At 52.2% G+C, this 20,184-nt stretch overlaps 1 protein-coding gene across 1 annotated transcript; it reads right to left on the bottom strand.

The window, feature by feature from the left end:
* Positions 1-7,458: 7,458 nt before the first annotated feature.
* PPIF (peptidylprolyl isomerase F) lies at positions 7,459-14,679 on the bottom strand. The gene is made up of 6 exons (XM_069460519.1): positions 14,423-14,679; positions 13,086-13,116; positions 12,473-12,561; positions 10,735-10,831; positions 9,598-9,673; positions 7,459-8,394 (listed from the first exon to the last, which is right to left on the bottom strand). The coding sequence occupies exons 1-6, from the start codon at positions 14,615-14,617 to the stop codon at positions 8,259-8,261; spliced, it is 624 nt and encodes a 207-aa protein (XP_069316620.1). The 5' UTR covers positions 14,618-14,679; the 3' UTR covers positions 7,459-8,258.
* Between the last annotated feature and the right edge of the window lie 5,505 nt (positions 14,680-20,184).

Below are 20,184 nucleotides of genomic sequence, written 5' to 3'. Positions count from 1 at the left end.
TTATTGTCTACATGTTCCATCAATTTCTGAAAGAGGAGTGCTAAAATCAACAATTATTGTAGATTTCTCCATTTTTTCTTTCAGTTCTATCTTTTTTGACTTCATAAATTTTGAACCGCTATTGTTAGATGCCTAACCATCTAGTACTGTTGCCTTCCTTGGCGAATCAACTCCATGGTTATCGTGTAATTTCTCTCTTTATCCACGGAAATATTTTTTTGTTCTAAAATCTACTTTGATATTAATATAGCCACCCGAGCCCTCTTTTGACTACTTTTTGCATGATTCATCTTCTTCTGTTCTCTTTTAACCTACCCAGTATAGTTGGATCATGTTTTTTTCATCCAATCTGATCATCTCTGCCTTTTAATTGCAATATTTAGACTATTTTTATGTGATGTTATTATGATATGTTTGGATTTAAAATTATCATGCAAATTCTATTCATTCGTTTTTTGTTCCTTTCATCTCTCTTTCTACCTATGAATGTGTTAACATACTTGGCAAAAGGAACTTTTAAGATGTGATTACATTAAAGATCTTGATATGGGGAGATTATTTGGATTATTCAGATGAACCCATTGTAATCACAGGAGTCCTTTTAAGTGAAGGAGGAATGCAAGAGAGTGAGAGTCAGACAAGAACATGTGATACAGAAGCAGAGATTAGAGTGATGCAATGATGGCTTTGAAAATGGAGGAAAGGGCCACAAGCCAAGGAACGCAGGCAACCTGTAGAAGCTAGAAGAGGTGAAGAAATGGGTTCTGCCCTAGAGCCTCCAGAAAGAATGTGCCTACCAGCATCTTGATTTTAGCCTAGTGAAACCCACTTCAGGCTTCTGACATCTGGAACTGTAAGATAATACATTTGTGTTATCTTAAGCAACTATGTCTGTGGTGATTTGTTAAAGCAGCCATAGGAAACTAATCCATTATTTATATCTCTTTTAAGAATAATTTTAGTGGTTGTCCTCATGTTACAACATATGTCTTTAACTTAACACAGTCTACATTCAAACAATATACTACTTCAACTATAGCCTAAGAATCTTACAAGTTACTTCTAATTTCTCCCTCCAATTCCTTTGCAATTTCTAGCATACATTTTACTTTTACATATGCTATAAATTTTGTAATATACTTTATAACCAGTGTAAAAGCAGAATTATTTTTAAGATTATTATCTAAGTCAAATAACATTAAAAATAATATTAATAAAAAAGATGTTTTTATATACTTCATTTTCACCATTTCCAGAATTCTTCATTTCTTTGTGTAGATCCAAGTTTCTATTTGGTATCATACTTCCGGCTGAAGAACTTCCTCTAATATCTCTTGTAGCATGGGTCTGCTAGCAGTGAAATTGCTCAGCATTTGTCAGAAAGACTTTTTTTTTTTTTTTTTGCTTTCATTTTTGAAAGATACTTTCACTGTGTATAGAATTCTGGTTTGATGGGTAATTTTTTCTCCCACTCAGGACTTTAAAATTGGTGATCCATTGTTCTTGACTTGCATAATTTCTGATGAGAAGTCTGCTATAATTTTTATCTTTGTTCCTCTGTTAGTAATTCACTGTGTTCCTTCCCCCACCCTCCTCCCAGGCTGCCTTTGAGATTTTCTTCTTATCGTTAGTTTTCCCAGTTTGATACTAAGCTACCATGGTGTGCATGTGTGTGTATATATGTGTGGTGCGTATATGTGTGTGTGTGTGTGTGTGTGTGTGCATGTGTGGTATTTTTCCTGATTGGGGGTTGCAGAGCCTCTTATATCTGTGGTTTGATATGTCTCATTAATTCTGGAAAAATTTCAGCACTTATTTAAATATTTATTCTTCTGCACTCCTTTCTCTTCTCATTTAGGGGCCACAGTTACACCTATGCTAGACATTTTCATATTATCCCATAGTTTTCTGGTGCTCTTTCTGTGTCTTGCACTCTGTTTTCTCTTTGTGTTTCCATTTGGACTAATTTCTTTTGACCTCTTCAAGTTCACTGATATATTCCCCAGCTGTGCTAAGTTTACTCATAGACTCACCGAAGGAATTCTTCATTTTTCATATCACATATTTTTTCATTTCTAGCATGTCTATTAGTATCTTTCTTACATTTTCTCTCCACTGAAATTATTCACCATCTGTTCATGCTGTCCACTTTCCCCACTAATCCTCTAATATGTTAATCATAGTTATTTTAATGTCCCTATCTGACAAGGTTATATCTCAGTCTGATTCTGTTGATTGCTTTATTTTTGACAGTGTTTCTCTCCCTTTCCCTTTTGTGTGTCTTTTAATTTTTTGCTTAAATTCACTTGTACAATAGAAGAGGCAGTGGTAAATACTATGTGTGATGGTTAATTTTATGTGTTGACTTGGCTGGGCCACAGTACCCCGATATTTGGTCAAAGCAGTCTAGATGTTTCAGAGAAGGTATTTTAAGATGAGATTAACATTTAAATCAGTAGACTTTAAGTAAAGCATACAGCCCTCCATGGAGGTGGGCCTCATCCAATCAGTTGAAGGTCTTGAAAGACTAAGGTCCCTCAAAGAAGGTGACATTTTGCCTCTAGATTGCCTTTGAATCCAGGCTGCAAAATCAACTCTTGCCTGAGTCACCAGCCTGTTGGCCTGCCCTGCAGACTTTGGATTTTCCCAGGCCCCCAGCTCCATGAGCCAATTGCTTGAAATCCAATAGCCTTTTCTCTGCATATATGTATATATACATGTATTGGTTCTGTTTCTCTGAAGAACCCTCATTCAGTATGTACACCTGGAAATGGGCATGCAATTCGTTACTTCAGGCCTTTATTGTGGGGCCTTGAGTCAGTCTAGCCAGGAGGTGAGCTGGATGGGGTTTTATGTTGTTCTTATTTTCAGAGCTCCATAGGCCTCAAATTCCTTAAGTGGTAGGTTACTGTCGCCTTGTAATTAGGGTGGAGCTGGGGTGCCAAAGGGTTTTTCTCAGTGTTCATACTCCATGCTCAGCTTTCTGCAACGCAGAGGGTCTCTCCCCCTCCACGCCCTGCCCCCTCCCCCAGTGGTCAACTAGGCCCGTGGTAGGGGCAGGGCGGGAGGGTTCTTTGTCGTCCTGGTCCAGCCTCAGTCTTAGGAATGTCTTGGGTGTGAGTTTCTTGCCACCCGCCATCGCCCCCAGTGGTAGCTGATTTCTGGTTAGTATCAGTATAGGATCCTGGGCCCTGGATGGTTTCTTGCCCCTCCCCTAGGAATATAGGTGTTTTGGTTTTTTTTTTTTTTTTTTTTTGTACGTTTCCTCCAGCCACAGTGAGCTTTTACATGCTCCTTGAGGTGTAGGATATATTGCCCAACCCCCTAGTGGATTTAGAATATTGCTTCATAGGAGACAAGAATCTGAGGAAGTGGGCAAGGCTTCATGCCTCCCTCCAGCAGCTGAAGATCACCTCCTGCAGGCCTGGACCACCAAGGCAGGCTCCCTCGGCCCTTCCGTCCTGCCTCAACCTTTCTCCTGAGCTCCCAGTGGAGGCCTAGGGGGAAGATCTGGCTGGTGAGGGGACTCCTTTGCCTCTGGCGTCCCCAGCTATTCCACACTGACACACCAGCCTCCTTTTGGCCTTTAAAAATTCATTCAAGTGTTACCTGATTTTATTTTACCCACGTGTTCTGTGGTCCTACCTTCCTGCAGTGCCCCGCCACAGATGAGATGCTTCTTGTGTCCTGTCTCTCCTTGCAAGGGTTTGCTCCTCTTTGGAACCCAGGTTACTTGGTTGCCTTTCTGATGAGCTCAAGAAAAGTTATGATTTTGTAGTTTATTCAGCTTTTTCTTATGGCTATGGTAGGAGTGATGTTCTTTGCAGCTAAGCAAATACAGAAATCTACACTGACTATTCATGTGATAAGATTGTGAGCAATTTTAATTCTCTATACTATATATTTATGTAACATTTGAATTTTTACAAGTGCATTTTGGTTTTATAAATAGAAAAGCAACATTAAAAATAGGTGTATTAGAGTTCTCCAGAGTAACAGAACTTACAGGAAATATATATGTGTACACACACACACATATACACATGTCTTATATATAAGATATTTACGATATAGAGCTATATATTATATAGGAATGTATATGATATCTGTATGAAATAAGGAATTGGCTTATGTGAATATAGAGGCTGAGCTGTTCCGAGATCTGCGATTGGCAAGCTGGGACCCAGGAGAGCCAAAGGTAGAGGTCCAGTCTGCACCCAAAGGCCTGAAAATCAGAAAAGCCAGTGTCGTCAGTTCCAGCGTGAAAGCCGGCAGGCTCGAGACCCAGGAAGAGCCAAGGTTTCCACTGGAGTCCAACGGCAGAAAGTAGCATGTTCCGGCTCACTGCAGTCAGGAGGGGGGAGTCCCTCTTACATGGCCTTTTGTTCTATTCAGGTCTTCAGGTGATTGGGTGAGGCCCGCTGACATTAGGGAGGGCGTCTGCTTTGCCCAGTCTACTGATTCAAATGTCCCTCTCATTCAGAAACGCCCTCACAGACATACCCAGAATAGCGTTGGACCAAATGTCCAGGCACCCTGTGGCCCAGTCACGTTGACACATAAAATTAATCATCACAATATGATAGGATGACAATAATGGTACTGTCCTAACTCTAGACAGCCTCTACAGGCTGAGACTGGTCTGGGAGGCACAGTGGAACCGAGACTTGCTCTACCTGCCCTCTTCCATGGGACCTTGGACTTCTGGTCTCCAAAGCCACTCACTGAGAAATGCTGTCCCCTCTGGGCCCACCCAAGGCAGACCATCTTCCTGGATGGCAAAGGGAGAGCAGAGGCCAGCACCCCAGGGGGGCCCTTCCCTCAAAGGCACCTGCACAGGCCAGGGCAGCACGTGACCACTTTTACCAGCGCTATGGAAGAACACGCCTGCCCACCGGTCCCCACAGAGCTTGTGCCGAACAGGATGCACCCACCAAGCCCTCCCATAGTTATCAGCCAGGCTCCTTGAGTGAGCTTCATTCAGAAGCGGAGAGTGCCACTCTAGAGTCCCAGAAAGTCCAATAAAAAATGTTTCCAGAAGTAAACAATGACCCTAGTATTAAGCCATAACCTTCCCTTTCAGTATTGCCCACTGTGGCCTACACTCAAATTCTTAAATTCAGTCGAATTATTTTAACATTCAGATTCTCCAATTCTACCCTCAGAGTTTGGTACTAGCTAGATCTCAAGCGTGGCCCAGAAATTTAACCAGCACCCTGTGATTCCTAGGAGAACAATTGCTTTAGGCCTTATCAGACCTAGGAAACAGTTACAGAAATTCCTTTCCATGGAGCAAATTCTATCAAACCCAGAAGTGCTTTAGAATCTCCCATGTTCTCACATAAGCTACACTAGAGAAGCCAGACGCAAAAAAGTGAATCCTGTTTGATACCATTTCTACAAAGTCCTACAACAGGCAAAATAATGGTGATAAAATTTACTGGCTGCCTGAGAAGGGGCATGGAAAGAACTTTCTGAAAAGATGGAAATATTCTATATTTTAATTTGGTGATCATCATTCAACATATACATTTGCCAAAAGTCATTGAGGTGTGCACTTAAAATGTATGAAATTGTATGCAAATTATACCTTGATGAAGTCATTTTGAAAAGCTATCACATCTCAGAAAATAAAACTGATGCTTCACATTTTTTTAAAAATCAACTTTACATGACATCACTGACGATCACATGTATGAGAGCACGCATAAGACTCGGTGCTTCATTTATATATTAGGTACTTACTGGCCAGCAACAAGCCAATATTTTATTTGTATACTACTCATGCTCTCGCTTCATATAGGAAATAAGGCCAGGGTCAGGCCTTTGTGCGGAGTGCTGGGAAGAGAACCTCAGCGAATGGCCCGGCTTGCAAGGAACTCCGTTTTTAAGACATCCCTGCATGCATGCTCCACTTCCACCCCACCTACACTCCTCCAGATGGAAAAACACACACACGCGTGCACACACACATGCACACACTCCCTCCTCAGTGAGAAGGAAACACATGGTGCCAAAACATAAGCTCCACAAGCTCTGCCACCCTGAGACCCCTCAGAAATCACCACGGAGCCAGGAGGTCACACATCAAGGGACTGTCCCTCAAATGGTACGCTGCTAGCCAGGAGTGCCCCAGGTCAACAGGAAACTCCAGAGGGAGCAGAGCTGTGGCTTTGACCTCAGAAATCTGTTGTACTATGAATGTGTATGGCCTGAGGACCTTTGGCGACATGTCCCCAAAAGGAGGCTGTGCATTCTCAAAGTCCTCTAACAGAAATCCCTCTGGCAGGGGCACTGGGTTCTAGCCCTTGCTCAGCCAATTGATTCATAGGGTCTCCTCACCATGGGCAATCATGATCCCTCTTGGGGCCTCAGTCTACCCCTCTGTAAAAGGTGGGACTGGATGAGTAATTACCAATTACTGTTTGGCTCAAGACCCCATTCTATAAATGAAAACCCTGCAGAGCTCCAGTGTAAGAAGAAATAGAGAGGATCTATGATTGAAAATGGGATTCGGGGGCCCACACCCATTGTCTCCCCTTGTTCTACTCAGAGGACCCCTAAGGCTCTTGAGAATTATTTGAAATCTACTAGTCCTGCGGAGCTCCCAATCCATGCAACTGAACTGACTTCATGCAAACTCTCCATGACGATGAATGACACAACCCCAGCCACCATGACCTCAGAATGACTGTGTTAACCTGTGACCACACATGACCTGACTCAGGGAACCCCAGTGTGAAATTAGACACCCCACTGAGAGCCCAATCCCCCTCCGAGAACTGCCTGCCTGACCACCCCATCAACCTCCAGCCACACTGAGGCCCGGGCTGTCTAGGGAAGCCCTCAATCCCTCTCCCATGCCCCAATTCTGCCCTCCCTGCAAATTCAGAAACACCTAGAAGTTAATTCCCAATTTAACAGGCACATCAAAGATAGTAAATCCCACTCCTAACCTTAGAGAGTGAGGATCCTTTGCCCAGGCATTCCTCCTTTCTGCTAAGACCATGACACGTGGGCAATGTCATCATCCTTGTCATTCCAGAGTGCTTATTAAGACCATGTGCCAGGCACCACATATGCACTTCACACAGATCACATCCAATCCCCACCACCCCGTGACGTGGGCAGCATCATTACCCCAGCATGCAGCTGAGGGAGACTGGGATTTGGGGTCACTAAGGGGCAGAGCTGGGATTCAGGGTGGAGCCAGTGCTCAGAGTCTAGGCTGCGGATGCCGAGATCACCTGTCCGAGCCTCCTTGCCTCTAAGGCAGGGATGACAATGACAATTCTCTCACAAGTTGCTGGGGTGACTAAATGTTCATAGTCACATAGAATTCCTAAGCACAGCAGCAGGGCTTGGTATGGACGTGGTAACTCAATAAAGGTTGGCCCCAAATACTTAAGCCCAGACACTTCTTCCTAAAACCGCAGACACCAGTCTTTCATAGAAAATAGGATTTATTAACACATTTATGGTGCACACAAATAGATGTTCCAGAAATGTTTCATACACATCATCAGTAGATCTAATTTATTTAACACACAGAAAAATCAAAGCCCGCCGGGAAATCCTTTCTTCCAGAGCACACGGCGCCTACAGGCATTTCTGTTTCCAACACGGGAATTCACATTGACTAGGCACAGCTCAAGTTAGCTTTGTTCCCAGGTTCAACTGCTTCTACCCCACGGACCCTCCCCAAACCACCGCAGCAAACCAACAGGATTCACAGTGACCCGGAGGGAAGGCCTCGGCCATGGGAAAATTCACAGCAGCCCTGAGTTGTGTTTCAAACGCCAAGCTCTGAGGTTCTGGGTGTAGTTACTGTCACAGCTTCATTTCTAGTCAATCTTGTTAATTAACTTACTGCAATTAGGAAGACGACATTAAACAGGTATCAACAGCCTGTTTGCAGCAACCTGCTGTCCCCCTTGGTCCAGAAAAAGGCAGAAACTTTTGCTGGACGCTAAGTCATCCCCACCACCAACGTCCAAGGCACAGATGAACTGGGTGATCACAGGTAATGCTTGAAGGATGGTGACACCACGTCCACGGTGGATGCCAGAGACAGGGTCACGAGGAAGGGTGGACCTGTGAGCAGTCTGGTGGGTCCCTCCCAGCAGAGGCCGGATATCCCTGGGCAGCACACGGTGACGGTGAAGGGAGCACAGGCGACACTTCAGGGCACCTTTGCTAAGAGCCCGAGGAGGCCACCTGGGTGAGTGAACACTCCGTCCTAGCACCCCGGCTGCAGGTCAGCTCAACTGGCCACAGTCGGTGATGACAATCTTCTTGGATGTCTTCCCATTCTTAGAGCCAAAAGATTCTATTTTCTTCACGACATCCATGCCCTCTTTGACGTGGCCGAACACGACATGCTTGCCGTCCAGCCTGTGAGCAGGGGAGCCAGGTGAGCAGACACAGGGTACTGCGACACAACCCAACCCCATGGCCCCTCGGTCACGGAAGTATTTGCCAAAAACAGAAATTCTGAGAGGAACCCACACCAAATGGCTATATCCACCCCCCAAAGCTTGATCAAGCCTTGCTAAGCTCCCCAAATACACCCCAGAGGACGCCCGGCCCCCAGGACACGTTCTGGCACTTTCCTGCTGTGCCACCTTGCCCCAGACCAAGGAACCTGAATCCTGGTAACCGCATCTATGAAAAGCGGGTTATTCTTGTTCTGCATAGGGAGATAATAGGATACTTAACTACTCTGAGGAAATGAAGTCTCTACAAATGGAACCATTTTAGCAGACATGAATTATGAGACCAGAGCCAAGGTAACAAGTGTGGTGGAACCACAGGAGTCCTGAGCAGCTCTCGATTGGAGAGGAATCCAAGAACATAAAAGGCGGCTTAGTCCAGCCCCAGTGAAGCCAAGAGTGGTTACAGCCAAGGGCAGAACTGCAGGATCCATTAAAGGTTCCACATAGGAAGCAAAGAGTCGGGACAGCACAGCGCTGACAGCCACATCTTTCTGGCTTGGCCGCTAGAGACCCCCAGATGCCCAGGGCTAGGACATTTGGGACTCTGGGCAGAGAAATTTATCCCTTAGTGGAAAATTTACCAGGGAATGGACATCCCTAAAATCCATGGGCACGTGGAAAGAGGGTCCTTGCAGGCTGGTAGCTGCCTGCAAGCCTGTGCCAATACAGGGGCTTGAGGAAAACTCTGCTGATGTCCAAATGTCTACCGCAGCGTGTCTAAGGTGCAGCCCGAGGTCGGGGTAAGCCTGGGAAACACCAGGTCAAACCAAACAGATGGGCTTCGACTCAGGTCATGTTGAGGCTTACTATGTTCCACAGCATTTCCCAATTGTATCTGGTAGAGGCTCCCTTTTGGAGAAAATTCCAGGTGACAGCAACAATGGGAAGCCTCATTATGACAGAGTGGTAGGAACAACCCAAATTCTCCTTCAATCCTTTCACTAACTTTCTCTCTCTCTCAGACAGACGCACAGCCCGGGAGAGGGCCACTGTCTCAAAGCAGATGGTCCGGCCACAAACTGCCTGTCCCTGACAGTGCAGCAACTCCCATCCAGCTGCAAGGCCACCCTCATTCCCAGACGGCCTGCAGCAGGGAACTCACCAGTCTGTCTTTACGGTGCAAATGAAGAACTGGGAGCCGTTGGTGTTGGGGCCCGCGTTAGCCATGGACAGGACACCTGCAAACACACGCAAGGCTGAGCCACACTGCCCCAGGAGGAAGCCCGCCAGGGAAGGCATTCAAAAGCACAAACGGCTCAAAGGACATCCAGCACGTTTGAGTCTGCAGATCCTGGGGCCCAAAAGGGGAGAACCAGGGTCCGATTTCTCTGCCTTTGCTGCCCACTAGGTCTCACTGGGGTGGCCAGGGGGTGGTGGGGGGAGGGCCTTGAGGACACCCTCAGTGGTAGGACTGGGGCGGGACCCCAGCCCCGACCTCCAGCCTTTCCCACATTCCACCCTGGGTCTCATGGGTGACACAATGCAGTAACTACCCTGGTTTCCGAATGACTTGCTTTTTGTCCAAGCAAGATTTTACATCCTCCAAGGACCTCAGGGCCACTCTGAGATGTTTCTAAGTGACACAGAATTTTCAACCTGTAACTCTTGGAGGGCAAACAGGGAGGTAGCCAGGGGCCTCTGTTCTGCTTAAAGGCTCTCCCCCGAAATGCCCATAGGAAAGTTCACTTTTTAAACTGAGAGCTCAGAAAACTCTAGGAAAACTCAACAAGCCAGAAATGCTAAGCTAACCCAGAGAGGGAGGCAGGCAGGGAGGGAGGCAGGCAGGAAGGTAGGGAGGGAGATAGGCAGGGAGGGAGGGAGGGAGGGAGATAGGCAGGGAGGGAGGGAGGCAGACAGGGAGGGAGGGAGATAGGCAGGGAGGGAGGGAGGCAGACAGGGAGGGAGGGAGGGAGGGAGATAGGCAGGGAGGGAGGGAGGGAGGGAGGCAGGCAAGCAGGGAGGGAGGGAGGCAGGCAGGTAGGGAGGGAGGGAGGCAGGGAGGCAGGCAGGCAGGGAGGGAGGGAGGGAGGCAGGCAGGTAGGGAGGGAGGGAGGGAGGCAGGGAGGCAGGCAGGGAGGGAGGCAGAGAGGCAGGCAGGCAGGGAGGTGCATCATCAGATACTGAGCAATTACTGGAGCAGCCTACAGGGGCTGCCCAGCGTGGCAGAGGCTGGGGTTTCCAGGCCAGGCCACAGCTGCGGGGCCACTCAGACCAGAGGGGAATGGTGGCCCCCACGTACCTGGTCCCACGTGCTTCAGTGTGAAGTTCTCATCAGGAAAGCGGCTTCCATAGATGGACTTGCCCCCCGTGCCGTTGTGGTTGGTGAAGTCACCTGCCTGCAAGCACACAGCACCTCCTGAGTGGTCGCCACACAGACCTGGCAGCCCTCAACGCACCCAAGGCCCACCCGGCTGGCACCCCTCAGGCAAAGGGGTCAATAAGCATCCAATGAAATAAAGACTAATAAAATGATAAGGAAAATAGCAAAAATAAAGCAAAGCTTAAATATTTTCTGCCATAGTAACTACCCTGGTTTCTGGGTGATTTACTTCTTGTCTGGGCAAGTTTTTAAGTTATTCCCAAAGGACCTAAAAGCCATTCTGAGACAATTCTTAGTGATCCAGAATTTGTAACCCACAGATGGGAAAAGGCCGGGGCCCCCCGTGCTCTGGTCTGGCATGGGGAGCAGCAGCAGCCAGTCCGGACAGCACCCCATGCCCAGCCCCTCCACGTGCCAGCGTCTCCCTGTGCCACCCCAGCAGTTCCCCGGGCCTTGCAGATCCGGGACAGAGTCCACCCCGGGTTGGCATCCTTCCTCAGGGCTCACCTGAAGCCCAGGCAGCCCTGACCCAGTGGCTGCCCCTAGGCCCCTGGCCCTGGTCCTGGCCATGCTGCTGTCATCCTTCGTCAGGATCCTCAAGAGAGAGAGGTGACCCAACCAGCCCGGCTGAAGCATCCACAAGTACCGATAAGGTGTCCCCAGAGACAGACAACTCAAGATCCTGCCTTGAGCCACCACCTCAAGCAAGAGAGCCCTCCAGCTTGGGAAGTCCCCAGCCTGGCTCAGGACATCCGCCTCAGCTCCCGCTTCACCCATCGGCCTCGGGTGGAGCCGGGAGCTTCTGCAGCAGGAAAGCCACAGGGCTGGGCCGGGCCGGCCCTCCCTGCCCTGGCCACATTCACCGCACATCGGCAGGCCCAGGCCCAGCCCCAGCCCACTATGCTCACCACGGATGATGACAACCACTGGGGCAGGGTGGAGGGAATGGCAGGGAGGATTCTGGGCTGAGAGGACTTCCAAGGGGTCATGATAACTACGCTCCTGTCTCTAGTCGCAGCAGACCCCAGGACACTAATCCCTGACCTTAAGGGTCTGCCCTAACAGAGGACAACCCTCAATATCACTCAGGTCTTGACACCTGGGGAAGTTCTTGGGGCCAACACCTGCCCCAAAACCTCTGATACAGCAATAGTAAGGCTTTTGAGAAGTGGGCAGGACACATGACTAAAGAACATATTCATTTAACCGACAAATGCCCTCTTCTGGGAAGGGATGCACCATGTCCAGACGTGTGTGTTCCTGCCCGTGCCCTGTCTTCCTCCTCCTCCTCTTCCTCCCTCCCCACCCCCCTCATCTCCCATGCCGTGTTCAGGGAGCATGCAGAAGGACAAGGTCAGAGACCATCAGAATCTGCTGGTCCTTCAAAGCCTCAAGGTCCTTCTGCCATGCACTTGATGCCCAACCCAGTTCTCCCTCAACAGGCTCGACTTCCCCAGCCCTGCTGGGTGGGGCCCACCTGCTACTTGGCCTGGTGCCTGACTTGCCTGGCAGCCTGGCCTCCGGGCAGAGACTACAGCCAATCTCTGCTCAGTACTTTCCATGTCCCAGGCATCCTCATAATGCCCCTACGAGGTACCTCCTGCTATCACCCCCACTTACAGAACAGGAAACTGAGGCACAGGGAGGGTCTTGTTACCTGGCACATGAAGGAGGGGATCACTCTGTGGAAGGTGGAACCTTTGTAGCCAAATCCCTTCTCCCCGGTGCACAGGGCTCTGAAGTTCTCTGAGGGCAGGAGGGAGAGGTAGGTCAGCAGAGCCACGGTCGTTCCAGCCTGGAGCTCCACTAACCCTCCCGGCAGGTGATCTGGGGGTGGAAAGACCTGGCCCACCTCCTGGGTCTGCTCTGCCCAACTTGCTGTCTGCCTGGGACAAGTCACTTGCTTTTCTGACTTCGGTGCTCAAGCACTGAGACAAGAACACATGCTCCTGGCTGTGCCAGCAGCAGGTCAGGGGGGCAGGAAGTCCAGGGCTGTGCCCCTGCCCCATGGAGCACCAGGAGGGAGGAAGGTGTCTCAGGGAATTTACATGTGCCTTCCATTGGTTCTGAGGCTCCTGGGCAGAGCCAGTGCTGAGGCCCAGAGAGGGACAGAATACTGCCCCAGGGCACCCAGCAGCAGAACCACACATGGCGCTCCCATCTGCTCAGGGGTCTCAGAGCCCCAACCCCTCCCATCAGCCCACCTGCCTCACCCTGCCTGGCTCCCTTCCCTCCAGACCAGACTCAGAAGGCCCCAGGTCCCCTCTTACCAGCTGTCTTTGGGACAACATCCGCCTTCAGCTGTGGGGACATAAGAGAGACAAAAGAAGATGGTCAATCCAGAGGCCGGCAAGGAAGGAGCCTCCTCACCACCCAACCCCCACAGTGGCCCAGGAGGCCTGAGGAAGAACCACATGGGCATTCCATTCCGGTCACTGCCAACCATCGTAGGAGACAGCCTAAGCAGCTATCATGTCTGGCAGCTGCTTCCTCAATCCAAGGCTGGAGGAGGTGGCCTTGGTTTCCCAATCTGTCAGAGGAGATGACAGTGCCATCCTGGCCTGCTTCCGGGGACAGAACTAGCTGGGCTCCGTCCGACATCAGAGACTCGGGGCCTAGAAAGAGGGCCTTGGGGAGGAGCCAGTCTAAGATCCTCCATGCAAGGATGGGAAACTGAGGCCCAGAGAGTGGCGGAAGAGTGTTGGGTGTTGGGGGAGAGGGGTTAAGGGGAGGTTGGAACCCCATCTAAGCCAGCCTCTTGCTAAGAGTCACCTTTGCTCTTCATGGAAGCAGGGAGAGTGCCCCCCATTTTCCAGAAGAAACTGAGACTTCAGAAACACTAGGGCTCCCTGGGAAACTGGCCCACCCACACCAATTGGCCCCTTTGTTCAAAGTGGGGCAGCCCTGAAGGCTACACTTTGGCTTCCCCGGGGTTTACCCTGGTGACTATATGCTTTAAAAAGGGCCCAAAGAAAGTTAGGGCAGGTGTTTAGTGTGGTTCCCTGGAGGCTGGGGTTGGGGCTCCCCGACCACCGCCCCAACAAACACTGTCCCAACTCGCCGCAGGGACACCCTGGGGTTCACATGGTGGCAGGAGTCCGCGGTCTGCAGGGCTGCTCGAAACCACCTCTCTGTCTTTTCCCAAGCGCGATCCCCACGGCGGGGGCGGGGCGCGCTCCACAGTAAGCAAGGGCCGCCACGTGGGCGTCCGGCCTGGCCGGAGCCCCGAGCCAGACCCCTCCGGCATCCACCTAGGCCACCTCGGCGCTCCAGGTCTAGCCTCGGCCCCAGAAGGCTCCTGGAACCCCTCCCCTATCCTGGGGCCGGCCAGTGGGGCGCCGGGCCCTCCTCCTCTACGATCTGACCTTGAGCTTTCTCCTCCGCACATGCCCTTCCTACTGCCTCCACGACTCCAAAGTTCCGAGAGGGAGACCAGAAGAGACCAATCTGATGCCCCTTCTCAAAGATGGGGAAACTGAGGCCCAGAGCGCGGGAGTGGGAGGCCCAAGGTCACTTAGCGCGCTAGCACTGCGTCCGGCCTGGGCCAGGGCTCTCCCGGGGCCGTCCCCCACACCTAGGGCAGCCCTGTCCAGTCGGGCGGTCTCACCTCCAGCACCACGCGGCCGAGAGGCTGCCCGTCGGCGCCCACGTCCAGGTACACGAGCGGGTTCCCGGCTGAGGAAGAGGACGGGTTGCGGGCGCCGCCGCCGCTGCAGGCGCGGGCGACAGAGAGGCGCAGCGGCGCGGATCGCGGGCCCGGGAGCAGGCCGAGCAGGCGGGGGCCGCAGCGCAGCGCCAGCATCGCGGGCGCGGGTCGGGAGGGAGGCCGGAGGAGAAAGCGGAGACGGAGCTAGTCCGGGGTCGCGCGAGCCCGGAAGGCTAAGTCCTGCGTGGCCGCGCGCCGCCGCCTTTATTGGCCCGCCGGCTTTGTGGCCCCACCCACGCCACGCCCCCTTCGGGCCTGTTCGCCGACGACCCCTGCCGGCCGGAGCAGGCAGCGCAGCCAGCTCGTGGGGCCATGGGGCGTGAAGTCCATTGAACACAACCCATCACGGGCAGAGACCCGGAGGGACAGACATGACCCCGCGAAAAGAGGCCAGTTCCATTATTTTTGTGAATGTATCAATAGAATTTTAAAAAGGGGAAAAATGCTTAAAAATAGTTAACTCCAAAATGTGAGCATTCATATGTTTTCATTTGAATACAATAACCAAAGTCTCCTTTGAGCCCCTTGTATATGTAGGTCTCAGGCCAAAGAGCCTCCCGGCCACCCCTCCCTCCATAGGTCCTGCAGACAGAGAGACCAAGACGGGCAGTGGACTGAGTTAGAGAAAGGTGAGATCAGAGGTGGCAACAGAAAAGAGGAGATAAGCAGAGACACCTCCCCTGGGGATAACCCGCCTGCTTGTCCTGGCCTAGTCCTGTCTCCACTTGCTTCTAGAGAACAGACCCTCTTCCAGCAAGACTGGAAATGCAGTCTGGGCCTGTCATGCTCCCGCCAGGCCCCTGGCCCCCCACCAGGACCGGGTCTGAATCCCCCCTCTTCCCAGGCCCCTGCAGACTGACAGCCCTGGTCCCCCATCAGCCAGGGCAGATGGCTGCTGGCTCCCTCCCACCAACACTCACCCTGGGAGGGGACTCAGTGGAGCCACAGCAGGGAGATTTAAACCCCACGTGCTGAGAGTGTGCCTCACAGCAGCCTGGGAGGCGGTGGGAGGCACCCCAGTAAGTGAACACGGGCGGGGGCCCCGTGAGAGAGTCTGGGCCGACACCCGTACTCTCCCCATGGGAAACAAAGGCCCACAGAGGAAGGCACTGGCCAGGGCTAGAGAACCCTGGCGCCCTGCTGCTCCCTGTGCCAGTTCTCCCAGCCTCTGTAGACCTGTGTGTCCCATCTGGAGAGTAAGGGTGTGATGCTAATCCTTATCCTGCTTTTTTTCTAGGTCTCTTCTAAGGATAAAATGAACATGGGAGCCCCTCTTCTGGAAACTCACAGCCCCTTCTCTGACTCCCGGCCTAGGAGGGGCCTCGGCACTCAGTGAAGCCCCAGTGGGATGTGCCCCAGTGGGATTCACCCCAGGTCCTAGCCCAGGATGGGGTCCACTCTGCCCTGTGAGCAGCCCCTTCTTTCTCGCACTTGTGCCCTGGAGTGAGTAGGCCCGAGTGGAGAGCCCACTTGCCCCCTGCCCCACCTGCGCCCTTGGCACGTCTCCCAGGTCTCTGCTACATCGGTGCGTACTGTGCATTTGAAATAAGGAAAGGAATCACCCCACATGCATTGAACTAAGTTTCCTTAAAGCCCAAGGCTCCCTGCAGGCAGTGCCAGGCCCTGGGCTCACACAGCCCTCAGCCATACCAAGTGGCTCAGTGGTACCCTGTTGCCCCTTAGGCCTACTCCAGGGGGGCCTCAGTTTATCTTCCACCCTGATGAAGCTCGAGCTTCATCAGATAACCCTGGGGTGGGGCCTTCACTCACCGACGGCGTCAGCTCTCAGAGCCCTTCCCCAGCACGAGCTCATGCTCCCCGCTGCAGCCTGAGAGGCAGGGAAGCAAGGCCCCAAGAGCTGGGGACAGCCTGTCTGACTTTGAACTCAGCGTTGTTGCATGTCAAACCCACTGTTATCATGGAGCTGGGCACTGGGATGGGTAGGGAGGGCAAGAGAGCCCAGCCTGGGAGAGACAACACAGCAAGATAGAAACTGAGGAGCTAGCTGGAGCTGTTGAGCCCAGGGGACAGGGAAGATGGTTTCTGCCTGGGGAATCGACCATGTCTATGGGACAGAGGCACAAAGATGTGAGGAGGTGATTCCAGAGGGGGAATGAGCCAATGCCAGCTCAGAACTGGGAGAGGTCAGGGCACCCTCACGGAGAGGTTGTGATACTGATCATGAGCTGGAAGGCATGTGGGGACCCAATCACAGAGGGTCCTGAAGGTCAGGCTGAAGTCTGACAATGTTGGAGAGCACTGGGGAGCCATCGATGGTGCCATGCCCCGATCCCCAGGAGCCTGGACTGGGAAGCAGCTTCCTTCATTCATGTTACCCCTTCCACCCTCTTTGGAAAATCAGACATCATCACTACCTCCTGTGTGAGCCAGAGAAAACGTCCGCCTTCCCCACAGGCTGTGATGTCATCCCTACGTGTGCCGTGCTCAGTGGTGTCAGAAGGGCAGACAGCCCCTGGGTGGAGCCACGAGCTGAGCACATGCCCATCCCTGCAGGGCTCCGGGCCCAGGTGAGATTGGCCTGTGTTATTAATAGCACTCACCTGGCTCCGAGGCTATTTATAGACTCAGTGTCATTCCCAGAAACATCAGTGTTTCTCTCTACTCAGCCCACATAGTTCCTTATCCAGGGTACTGATGGTTTTGTGTCACCTGGGGACCCTGTAACACAGCCCTAAGGCCTCACGTCAGTTTGTGCTGGGCTCAGAATCACATCCAGGGGTTACAAACTCAGATGCCTGTGGGAGCCAGGCAGGGGACCTATGTGAGTGGTGCAAGCTGGTGAGGATCCAGGGAGTGAGGGGAGGTGGAACTGTGCCTACATGGCCAATGAGTGCCCCAGTTAAAGGGGCAGCTGCTGCCCAGGCCAGCCGATTGTTGTCTGTGGGACGAAGTGTCCAGTGTAGCCAGCCAGGTCTTCTCATCTTTAAATTACAGCTGAAAACTTTAAGTTTTATGGAAATCTAGTTTTCAAATCCTGGGAATTAATTTTAAAATAAAATATGAAACACTGAATGAGTCATAAACAACATATCCACAACCTAGATGAGGCCTCTGCAGCAAGAGTTTGCAAACTCTGCTTTCCATTGTACAGATGAGAGACCGAAGCTCAGAGAGGGACAGGAACTTGCCTGTGGTCACATACCTGGGCAGTACCAGGACTGTTAAACCTCTCTCTTCACTCTCGCCAGGGCCCTTTCTGCAAGAGTTGCTCGGCGGACATGTCTTCAGAGCATCTACCATGTGCCAGGCCCTGGGCTCCGCCCTGGGGATATGGAAGGACAAAGGGGCAGGCGGTGACCGTGCGGTGTGGCAGTAGTCCTGCTGAGTCAGCCTCTCCCAGTGGCCCTGTGCACAGCAGGAGTGGATGCTGCGGTTGTCCTGGGGCACAAAGTTACAGTTGTCCTGGAGAGACCCCCCAAGGAGGGGCTGGGGGCGAAGGCAGCCCGCTCTGGGCATAGGGTGGGGTTGTTAGCATGAAGGCTGAGATCCTTGTCAGTGATGACCTGAGCTGTGGGCCTGGCCAGTGGTCCTTAGGTAGGAGGAGGACTTGGATTTCATGTCTCTTGGTTCTGTTTGGGGGGCCTGGGGGGCCAGGAGAGCAACCATCTTGGGCAATGGACAGGGAACCAAGGAGGGAGATTCCCGGGGGAGCTCAGGGAGCAAGCCAGACCCTGCTAACGGCGCTGGCTGCTCTCTCTGGGGGTGTTCCCAGGGGTAGCCCCAGCCTTCTCGGAGTGAGTACTGCCTCCTCCTCTCTCTGCTGGCTTCCAGAAACACAGGCGGGCTCCGAACCAGATCCTCTGGGGACAGCGAGAGGCGGGGAGGGGAGGTTTCCACTGAGGCCCAGGGAGGTGGTGGGCACAGTGACCAGAGAGAGACCGCAAGGGCAAGATCTGGGCGAGCTCTCCTTCCAGAGTCCAGCTGGGCTTTAAAAGTCACCAGTGTGATCTAGGTCACTGCAGGCCCCTGGGAGAGGCAGCTGCGTGGCAGGGCAGAGCTCGGCAGGGTGTGGCTCGCCCCCAGCGGCCTGGCTCTCACAGTGCCTGCCTGGCTGCAGCCTCCGCAACTCTAGGGAGCTCCCCTTCCAGCTGTGCCTGCCTGTCGCTGTGACCCGGGCAGCCCAGGGCCTGAGGAAGGCTTCCTGAGAACCTGCCATCCAAAGGAGGAGTTTGGGAGCACTGTGGAGGCATGCCCTGGGGACAGGGGTGTCCATCACCGGGTCTGGAACTACGTGCGGACTTTGGAGACCTGGCTTCCTGTTTCATTCACTCACTACACAGTTACTACCTGAGCCTCCGCTGGGGGCTCCGGCGCTGGAAATAGGTGATCATTAGACCTATAGTCTAAAGTGAACATATATTCTCATGGAAAAGAGAGAATAAAACAACAATTAAAAAAAAAAAGAAGGGGATCTCAGATAGTGTTAGCATGTGTTGTACAAAAGAGCGGGTGACGTGCTCTAGAGTGACTGGGGTTAGAGGTGCTCGGCGTGACCTGGCCGTGGAGGAAAGGTCTGGACCAGGGCACACCTCGTGGGAGCTCAGGGAAGTGTTTTTTTGTTTGCTTCTCTGAGCCTCAGTTTTCTCATCTGTAAAGAGGGGTAGTAATACCTACCTCGCAGAATTGTTCATATTAAGGAGTCTGACGTCATGAAGGGCCTTGAACATAGCAGGGCTCAGTGAGGGAATGACTAGTGAGGGCGTGAATGGATGTCGTCAGAGTCGGGTGGGAAGGGGGACTCTGAGTGAGTGATCTTGTGCCCTGTGGGTGGGATCCTGGGGGGTTTATGGGTTTCCCACCCGAGACTCCCCTCACTACAGTAACGATGCCCGCCTTACACCAGCCGGCTGGCGATGTTTGGAGGACTCCTCATTTGAAACTCTTCAGAGCCTTGGGGTCCTCTGATCCACATGACAGGCTGTGAGGCCGCTGGACGGGGCTCTGTTCTCATCTGGGACTGGCCGCGGGGCTGTGACTAGTGACATGGCAGCCCGGCTACACAGAATGCCAGCGCTTCAGCCAGGGTCATTGGGTTTAGGCTCTTGCCACTCTATAAAAAAGGTTATCACAATACCTTTTATCCCACTCCTGCCCGGAAGGAGGCAGTCAGTCTAGAAGATGGTCCCTGTGATCCCTAAGTCACGGCCTGACGTTTTCCCCTTCCCTTGAGTGTGGGCTCCATCTAAAGAACGAATGCAGCAAACGTCGTGGGTGCCACTTCCAAGATTACAGTATAAGGGAGTGTGATCTCTGTCTTAGGTTTGCGCCTGTGTGTGTGCGTGTGTGTATGTATGCTCTCTCTCTGTCTGTCCTCTCTCTCTCTCTCTCTCTCTGTCTCTCTGTCCCTCCCTTTGTCTTCTCTGTCTCTCTCTCTCACACAGAGACACACATCACCATCATCATCATCAGCTACCATGTCATGAGGACCCCCGGCAGCCCATGGGGAGGCCCCTGTGGTGCACGGCCAAAGCCCGCCAGCACCGTGTGAGTGATCTTGGTCTTGGCTCTTCTGCAGCCTGCCAGCAGCATGTGAGTGAGTTGGAGGTGGATCCTTCAGCCCCATTAGGCCTTGGGATGCCTGTCACTCGATCCCACAGCTCAACTGTGACCTGCTGAGAGCCCTTGAGCCCAAGGCACCCAGC

This window comes from Eulemur rufifrons, chromosome 28 (genome assembly GCF_041146395.1).
Source record: "Eulemur rufifrons isolate Redbay chromosome 28, OSU_ERuf_1, whole genome shotgun sequence".
In the NCBI taxonomy this organism is placed as follows: Eukaryota; Metazoa; Chordata; class Mammalia; order Primates; family Lemuridae; genus Eulemur; species Eulemur rufifrons.
Note: the sequence above shows the minus strand (reverse complement) of the source record. Positions and strands in the feature narration are given on the sequence as shown.